The 9871-nt window shown below is 36.4% G+C and overlaps 1 protein-coding gene across 2 annotated transcripts; it reads left to right on the top strand.

The window, feature by feature from the left end:
- The first annotated feature begins 1152 nt into the window (after positions 1–1152).
- On the top strand, positions 1153–4973 carry LOC103838886 (N6-adenosine-methyltransferase non-catalytic subunit MTB). 2 transcript variants are annotated; one of them, XM_009115340.3, is made up of 6 exons: positions 1153–3173; positions 3442–3525; positions 3625–3729; positions 3805–3913; positions 4107–4264; positions 4372–4973. In XM_009115340.3, exons 1-6 carry the CDS (start codon positions 1236–1238, stop codon positions 4780–4782), a joined length of 2805 nt encoding a protein of 934 aa, XP_009113588.1. In that variant the 5' UTR covers positions 1153–1235; the 3' UTR covers positions 4783–4973. The 2 variants fall into 2 exon arrangements, with proteins under 2 accessions (XP_009113588.1, XP_009113589.1); XM_009115341.3 differs by having other exon boundaries at positions 1157–3173; positions 4113–4264.
- Positions 4974–9871: the final 4898 nt, after the last annotated feature.

Consider the following 9871-nt stretch of genomic DNA (forward strand, 5'->3'; position numbering starts at 1 on the left):
GGCGGCGCAAGAGAGAAGGGGAGAGAGCTCGACGGCTAGGGTTTCTGGTCTCCGGGAATTCTCTGCAGAGCTTCGCTTCAGTTTCTCAGTGAGGCAAAAAGGGAGGCTGCATCTCCTTTTTATAGGAAAGAGGAAGGGAAAACCCTAGGTCTTTGCCAAATGGGCCGTAGAGAAGCCCATATTCCTAAAGAAATTTATGGGCCAGGAACCGGGCCGTTACATCTCCGCTGTAGGTTATTCTGGTTTTTCTCCGGGGAGGACTAGCTTTGTGGTGGATGGCTGCCTTTTTCAGATTCAGTGAGGCGGTGAACATCTGAGGCAAGAAAAGTTAATTATTGGGTGAGGGCTCCAATGGGTTTGCGTTTCATTTTGTAGATATGTTTGGATCCTTTCATCAATGGAGGTGCCTGTTGTTCTTGTACGTCTCTCTCCTTGGTGTTCGATGTGTTGATGTATTCCATGGATCTTCTTCCTCTGTGTGGAGTGGTGCGTAAAGCTTGCATTCTCAGCGACGCTTTGTATCTTGCGATGGTGGTAGGTCTGCTTTTGATCAGAAGAGGTGGCGGTGGATACTGTCGGTCTGTGCACTGGTTCAAGATACCATGTAGTGGTTTTCTTTCTTTGGCGTGGCGTCTGCAATTTAGGTGACACGTTGAGGTTATGTCGCCTATGGCAGGGGTCTCGACATCGCTTGAAGTTGCTATATCCTTGTTAATTATGTCTCTCGTACCGGTGCAATGTGTTCGGGCCATTTCACGAATGGTTATGACTTCTTCAGTTCCTATATCTCGGCTCCTCTCCGTGTCTCCAGCATGGAGTGTCTGTGAATTAAGTGCAAGAAAGAATTAGGTCATTAATTTGGACCAAGACATCATTGTAAAAACGGTGGTTGCTATTCAGATAGTGGAACGTGTTGGTATTGTGGGCATGCGAAGCTAGTCAAGCCCTATTGGAATTAAAATAAATTGATTGAATCAAACTTGTAACTGAAGCTGTAATTCTGGATTTCAGGTTGACAATAAAAAGTTAAAATTAAAGGAAAAAAAACTTTGATTTCAGGTTGACAATAAAAAGCTGAATTAGTAAAAGAATAAAACGTAAATATAATAGATGTAGCCCAGAAGCCCAAAGAGGCCCATTGATTTGGTGTTTGGATGGTATGACCGTCTCGTCGATTTGATCGGCGTTAATATACAAACCCTAACTGTAGAAAGAGGGAGAGAGAGAGAGGGCAAATGAAGAAGAAATCAGAAGAGAGTTCGTTAGAAAAGCTGAGTACTTGGTATGAAGACGGAGAGCAGGAAGGTGGAGAGAGAAGCGAGAAGAGAAGATTGAGTGCAAAAGCATCGGAACTTGAGAGTTCCCGAAGTAAAATCAAGGAAGACAACAAGGCTCTTGATGATTATCACGATCGCGATTCCAAGAGTTCCGACAAAAGAGAAAGCGGTGGTCGGGATCGGACTCACGGCTCTTCTTCTGATTCGAGCAAGAGGAGGAGATGGGACGAAGCTGCTGCTGCCGCTCCCGACAGCGAAAGAGGGGATCACAACAAAAGCAGTAAGGTTTCTGATTCTGTCGGTAATGAATGTGGTGATGGTAGAAAGTCAGAGAGAAGTATGAAATCGAGTAGCAGAGAGGAGAAGGGTAAGACACGTGGCATTAAAGAAGATGATAGGGATAGTCCTCTTAAGAAAGGGGAAGTTGGTCGGTCTAGCAGGTCTAAGACACCAGACAGAAGTGGAAGGCGTCATCAAGAATCAGAACACTCAGAGGCAGACTATGACAAGGACAAATATAGCCGATCCAGAGGAAGAGACGAGGGATGGTCTGATAGAGATAGAGACAGGGATCAAGAAGGTTGGAAGAGAAGACATTCTAGTAGCAGTGATAAAGATCAGAAAGATGGGGACTTGCATTATGATCGTGGCAGGGAACGGGAGTATCCAAGGCAAGGACGTGAAAGGAGTGAAGGCGAGAGGTCACATGGTCGTTTGGGTGGTAGGAAAGATGGAAACAGGGGTGAGGCTGTTAAAGCTTTGTCAAGTGGCGGCGTTTCAAACGAGAATTATGATGTGATTGAGATTCAAACCAAACCGCTTGATGGGGTAATGAACTTTGCTCAGCAACCTCCCAAGAAGCCTGATGAAGATTGGGGTTACAACCAAGAAAACAAAACTTATGGTGAGGATTCGAGAGACGAAGCTGGTGAAGCTAGCTCTGATTACTCAGGAGCTAAAGCAAGAAACCAGAGAGGTGCAACACCTGGTCGGACCAATTTCATGCAAACAACGCCTAACCGAGGAGGTCCGCAGACTCCACAAGGCGGCATGAAAGGGAACAGACCCGCAAGGGGTGGAAGAGGAAGAGGTGGCGGCGGCGGCGGCAGAGATAACCAACAAGGTGCTATTCAATTGCCTATCATGGGGCCGCCGTTTGCGAACCTTGGAATGCCACCACCTAGTCCCATTCACTCTCTTACCCCTGGCATGTCTCCGATTCCCGGCGCTCCTGTTTTCATGCCTCCATTTCCCCCAGCTCTTGTCTGGCCTGGTGCCCGAGGAGTCGATGGCAATATGTTACCTGTTAACCCTGTTCTCTCACCGCTTCCTCCTGGACCATCAGGCCCGAGATTTCCTTCGATTGGCACTCCGCAAAACCCCAACATGTTCTTTAACCCACCAGGTTCTGAAAGAGGAGGAGGAGGCCCTCCCAACTTCTCCGGGTCTACATTCAATGTTCCTGGACCAATGGGACGTGGGATGCCTTCTTCTGATAAGAGTGCAGGGGGATGGGTTCCTCCTCCTCGAGGTGGTGGACCTCCTGGGAAAGCTCCTTCAAGAGGAGAGCAAAATGACTATTCCCAGAACTTTGTGGATACTGGAATGCGTCCCCAGAATTTCATCCGAGAGCTGGAGCTTACCAATGTGGAAGACTATCCCAAGCTTAGGGAGCTCATTCAGAAGAAAGACGAGATTGTATCTAATTCCGCCTCTGCACCAATGTATTTGAAAGGCGACTTGCATGAACTTGAGTTATCTCCCGAGCTGTTTGGAACAAAGTTTGATGTTATTCTTGTCGATCCACCGTGGGAGGAATATGTCCATAGAGCTCCCGGTGTTTCTGATACTATGGAGTATTGGTCATTTGAGGACATCATCAATCTTAAGATTGAGGTAACTATTTACTCTTTTAAATGCTCATAGGTGGTTTAGGATTAGGATACATATTCTCTACAGCGTTAAGTTTTTTTTTGGCTGGTGTTATTATTTTCTTACCGTTTTACTTAATATTGGGTAGCAGTATCATCTGTTAGACGTAGATGTGGTACTTTTAACATATATATATATATATATATATATATTGGCTTGTGAGTAGACCTTGTGGCTCTATATATGTTATGACGGTGTATAACAAAAGCAAAAATATTCCATGTATCTGTAGGCAATAGCTGACACTCCCTCCTTTGTCTTCCTTTGGGTTGGTGATGGTGTTGGGCTAGAGCAAGGGCGCCAATGCCTGAAGAAGGTTTGCTCCTTTCATTTGTTAGTCTTGATAAGTAGTATTCGCTGCATCTAATATATATCTATATATATTTTTGTTTGTTTGCTTGTTTGGGTGTTACAGTGGGGTTTCAGAAGGTGCGAAGACATTTGCTGGGTGAAGACCAACAAAAGTAGTGCAGCACCAACATTGCGCCACGATTCGCGTACTGTGTTTCAGCGCTCCAAGGTCTGTTATGGCCTACCATTGCATTTTTGTTTGATTCATCTTTTGCTTATTATTATTTTTTCTCTCTTTGTAAAGGAGCACTGCTTGATGGGGATAAAGGGTACTGTTCGACGTAGCACTGATGGACATATTATCCATGCTAACATTGACACTGATGTGATTATTGCTGAAGAGCCTCCCTACGGTTAGTAAAAAATGTGCTTGCTTCCAGCTTCAAGTTTCTTATTAAGTGGGCCTGTTGATAAGTTTGTCCAACATGTCACAACTTCAGTTGAATGAAAGTATAAAATAAGATTGTTTTGGTAAAAGTTAATGAATATGAATCGCTGCTTTGTTGCAAGCCATTTTGCTTAATTGCTCCTTTCTGCGCTTCAAAGTTGCAGGTTCGACTCAAAAGCCTGAAGATATGTATAGGATAATAGAGCATTTTGCACTTGGTCGCCGAAGGCTTGAGCTTTTTGGCGAAGATCACAATATTCGAGCTGGCTGGCTTACTGTTGGAAAAGGCCTTTCTTCCTCAAACTTCGAATCACAAGTAAAAAAAAACTCTTTATGTTCACTCTGCAGACATCTATCTATTTCTGACAAGAAGTGTGAAGATCTGTTTGACCGGTTTTGGTGATAATGCGTGTTTTTATTTAGGCTTTTGTGAGGAACTTTGCGGACAAGGATGGTAAAGTGTGGCAAGGGGGAGGAGGAAGGAATCCGCCTCCAGACGCACCGCATCTAGTTGTGACAACTCCTGATATCGAATCTCTGCGGCCCAAATCACCAATGAAGAATCAGCAACAACAATCATACACACCGTCTCTGGCCTCCTCTGCAAATAACTCAAACCGAAGAACCACAGGGAACTCACCACAAGCAAATCCTAATGTTGTTGTCTTGCATCAAGAGGCTTCTGGTTCTAACTTCTCTGTTCCTCCTCCACACTGGGCCCCATCTCCCGCTACAGCTCCTCCACCGATGGAGAGCTTTAGAGTGCCTGAAGGTGCCAACAACAACCCGAGACCACCCGAGGACAAGACTTTTGACATGTACGGATTCAATTGAGCCTTTTTTCTTTCTTTCTCAAAGTGAAGAGGTGGTCCAAAATTGTTTCTATTGTATGGATTTTTGTTTTTCCCACTTTGCATTGAGAAACTCTGTTGCATATGGGGTTGGTTCTCTGTTTGTAATTCTTAAAGAAACATTTTATGTATTCATTTTCTTTACCCATCAAGCTTTACCAAATGGTTCCAATTTTTCCAATGAAGTTCACCTGTAAGTCGAGCCCTTCTCACATATGACAACATCTGCTTCTGCATAAGCCACATGAAAAATGGATCTTGGCAGGAGTTGTAGAATTATTATACCACGCCGGTCAATGCATTGCATATTCAGTATTTTGATTATAGGAACCAAACCAGAAACGCAAGTGTGAACATCGATCAATGTTGGAACAGAAATATATGTTAGCAATAGACAAAAAGAAACTGCAAAGTGGACGGACAGTGAGCGACTTTGATGTGTTTGGATTCCGAACAAAAAAAAATATCCTCGTCAATAGGTTGTAACAACACAATTTGTTATTAGCTTTTTGCTTCTTTTTTCTCTTGTTAAGTATTTTATTTTTGGCAAATGAATTTCCAAACAGATCTAATTTGCCTCAGATGATCTAATATTTTTGTGTTGAGTTTAGGTTGTAGAGATTAACAGGATGCAAGGTTTAGTTTCTAGATCATATTGTTTAGATTTTAGGTTTTATAATTTATAATTTTCTCTTTTCGTGTGCTAAAACTCCAATTTGATGAGGTTGCTACACAAAAGTATTGTAAATATATTCTTTTGTGAAAAAGTATTTATGTATTATTGGGTTGCTATATTTAGGCCCGACCAGTGGTGTTAACTTTATGAAAACGTGTTTCCACAGAAGGTTCGAGCACAGCTTTGACATGTTCTTAACTCTTCATTAATACACCCAAGTGGTCTGAGCATAATTACAAGAAAAGCAATAACTTTATAGGGATCCATAAAATTTAAAACGAGAAAAAAAACAATGTAAATTCAACGTAGCTAAAATAATTTTTTATTGGGAAAAAAAAATCTTTAATGGGTACGACTAGAGTTGATAATAATCGATATATTGAAGCTCTAAATAATATTTGCACCAAAAAAAGTTCTAAATAATAGTAGAGGAAATCATCGACATTATTACTCTTGTGTACCGTAGTCGCGTGTTCTTATGAAATTGATTATAGTATATTAATCGTCTGATAATGACAAGGAGCATTGCAGTGACCGTACGTAATTTCTTCCGTGCCTTAAAAACTTATAAATCCTATTAGTCCATATATATAATCGCTAAAACTTTTTGTAACTCTTTAATTGATTTATAATCTGCCTTGAAAGAGCCTTTCTGACATCCTAAACACCATATTCCAAAACATAATTTAACAATAATGAATGATAGGCTTAGGCATTTTAATCCGACCCAAAAATATGATTGAATCGACCCAAAAATATAAGTTCGGTTCGGATCCAAATCTATGCTAAAAAACTGTTGTGTTTTTTGTTGGACCCGCGGGCTGTTCGGGTTCAGGTCTTGTTCAAAAAGTCAATAGGATATCGGAGTTACACTAAATTTTATGTAGTACTGTAGGTATTATTGGGTATATTTAAGTATTTCATATTTTTATAAGTTTCTAGTTCATTTTTTAAGATATATTTTTGGGTTTCAAGAAAATTTTGGATTTTAGAAATATGTTTTATTTTTCAGTTACTTTGTGTATTTCCAGATATTCAAATATTTTTGATTTTTTGAGTTTTGGATATATTTGGGTTTTCGAATACACTCATGTACCTGATACATAACCAAAATTTACCAATTCTTACATGTATTTAGTTTTGTGACCCAGACTGATCCGGATCTGGTTGGAAGCGACCAAACTTGAACCAACAAAATTATAAATACCTATATAGTCTAAATATCTAAGTTCCGAAGGATCCAGACGCAAAGAAAACCGACCCAAATCCGACATGAACAAGCGAATGTCTAAGCATAGGGCTGGGCATATTTATCTGGAACCGAGGAAGTGAACCGTATAGAACCAAAAAAAAATTAAAACCGAAATAAATTTCATAAATATATGAACGGATCCTATATCTTTGGAATCAATAAAACTGAAACCAACCCGGAATCAAGACGAGAACCGAATGGGAACTCGGTTTTTAAAATACAGATTATATATTAATTATAATTATTCTCTATATAACCAAATATTTTAAGAGTACAATTTATAAACCCTGAATCATCCGAATAAGTTTATTTTTAAAGTTATTAGATTTGTATGATATTTTTATTCGAACAACCTGAATGACTGGATATTTAACATGAAAACATGAGTTATCCGATATTTTTACTCATAATATCTGAAATTATTTAAAAAAACCGGAACCAAATTTTGGGTATTGATCGGTTCTTAACCTTGCTGTCCGAAAAATAAAATTTAGAAAACAGCAACCAAATCAAAGTGTGTATACTGGAATGGTTTCTAAACATGTAGAATCAAAAAACCAAAAAAAGAATCAAAATATCCGAACAGAAACTAAACCGAAAACAAACTCTCAGGCCAACACAAACCTACCGAATGGCTTAAATAGTTAACTTGGTGATATATTAAGGGTTTGGAGTTTGGTGTGATTAAGAAGGAAAGTAAAGACAAAATTACTTAATAAGGTGAGAGAGAGAAAACGGAAACTAGGGCAAATGAATGACGAGATGCATCACAAGATTCACAACGTTAACGTCTCTCTCTCTCTCTCTCTCTCTCTCTCTCTCTCTCTCTCTCTCTCTCTCTCTCGCTCTCGCTCTTCTGCAATAATACAATTTGCGCCTGTCACTTTCAAACCCTAAATTAAGCTCTGCAAATTCACCTTTCTCTTTAATATTTTTTTTTGTAAGTTGCCTTTCTCTTTAATTATCCTCCAAAGGAATCTTTTAAATCTTGATGGTATACTTTGCGTGCCATATAATAAATTAATATTATGTGTATGTTCTCACTTTCATTAACGAGTGATGCATGCGTACATTTACGTGGATGTTATGTATATATATGTCTGATTGTAAAATAAGATTTTCTTTTTTGATAAAAGTATATAGAGAAAGTTTTTTTTTGATGAAGTGTATGAAGAAGGTTTGTAAACAATAAATTGAAGGCTAAAGTTAAATTATTATTTCTTGTTGAACGTCTCTAAGGTTAGTATTATAAATCAAATTACATATATGTGTCTAAAAAAAATTAATCAATGGGTGGTTGTACAGTGATAAACTATGAACGGTACATATTTTATGGATTATGATAGGGTTTGAATCATCATATCAAATTATCAAAAGATTAATCACTGTTAATTCTTCCTTGGCCATGGTAGATGTTCTTAAATATGTAATATTAGATTAAGTTTCAGTATAAGGATTCGTCCATTATGAAAAAAATACAATTCATTGTTTTCTTACCTTCATATAATTGAGTTTTACCACTGTGGAGATTAGTAATCATCTAAACAGAAAAATTACACTAGTAAAAAATATCCAAAAGATATTAATTAACCGCTGTGAAAGTAGACAGCTTTACAGATATAGAAATATTCTCTGTATATTTTAGACCGTTTGCTTACCACATATAATTTAAAGGTAAGAAAGCTATTTTTAGTTTTATTGTTGCAAATATTAAAATAAAATACTATTAATAAACTTATAGTTATAATACTTTTGCTATGGACTATCTTAAGGCCCTAAAAATCACCAATCTGTTTATAATAATATAAATTAGATCTTGATTCGCGCCCCCGCGCGGGTGTTGGATTTAACTTGCATTCAAAACCATTGATTTTATAAAATGTCTATTTATAGTTTTATGTTTTGTAAAATATATTTAGAGTAGAATATATTATATTATAATATAGATGTTTGATAAAAAAATTTTATGCGTACGTAATATTACATTTATAATTTTATAACTTGATGTAATTTGATGTAATTGTAATATTCATATATTAATCTATTGATTTTTTTGTTTATTTATTTAAAATGATTTAATTTTTACAGTAGATTTTTATGAATTATTATTAATTTTATGATATTTAGTTTTCTTGAAAGTTGTATTGTAACAGATTAATATATAATATATATTACAGTTTGTGTTTTTATTTTCAGCAAAAAGAAATAACAATTCATTGTAATAAATTTAATTTTATGATTTTAAGTGAAGTGGCAAATTTGTAAATAAGAAAGAAATGTAATAGCTAAATGTGTAAATAAAAAAAATATTTAATTTGCTATCTGTGTTTCCAAACAATTTTCATTTAATCTGCTATCCAAGTTTTCAAACGACATAATCTGTAAATGAGAAAGAACTACAATGACTAAATATGTAAATAAAAAATATTTAATATGTTATCCTTGTTTCCAAACAACTTTCATTTAATATATTATCTAAGTTTTCAAACAATACCAAAATGTATTTCAGTTTTAATAATATAAATATTTCTGTTTGTTTCACATCTTTTTAAGTGAAAATGCCACGACTCTCAAAATTAAAACTATACAAATGAAAGTAAATACTTTAGAGTAATTATCAAATTGTAAGTTATAATAATTTTAAACAAGTGATGTTTTATGTGAAAAGGACATGTCTAAAAATTACTCCATCTATATTATTAAAACTCAAGTACAAAATTGGAGTGTTTGGAGACTTGAATAGGACTATTAAAAAAATTTGAAGTGTTTGGAAACATGGATTGTAGTCTTTTAAAAAAAAAAATTGTTTAGAAACAAAGATGGTAGTATTATGAAAAAAAGTAATGGGCTTATGTTATTAAAAAAACTCAAAAGTCTATCATATTATAATAAACTATCTATCTCGGCCAGTTTTAAAATATACGAAAAATGGGTCAATCTAATTACCTAAAACTTTTTTTATAAACTAACCATAAAACAAAATTTAAACTTTATACACATATTTCAAATCAAAATAATAATTTAAAGTTGATTTATATCAAAAATTGATTAAAAATAATACATATATTCAAAAATGAATTTTTACTAAACTATTTTTCAATAACCATTATAAAAAATGTTGTCAATATATAAGAAAAATATAAT

This window comes from Brassica rapa, chromosome A09 (assembly GCF_000309985.2).
Source record: "Brassica rapa cultivar Chiifu-401-42 chromosome A09, CAAS_Brap_v3.01, whole genome shotgun sequence".
Lineage (NCBI taxonomy): Eukaryota > Viridiplantae > Streptophyta > Magnoliopsida > Brassicales > Brassicaceae > Brassica > Brassica rapa.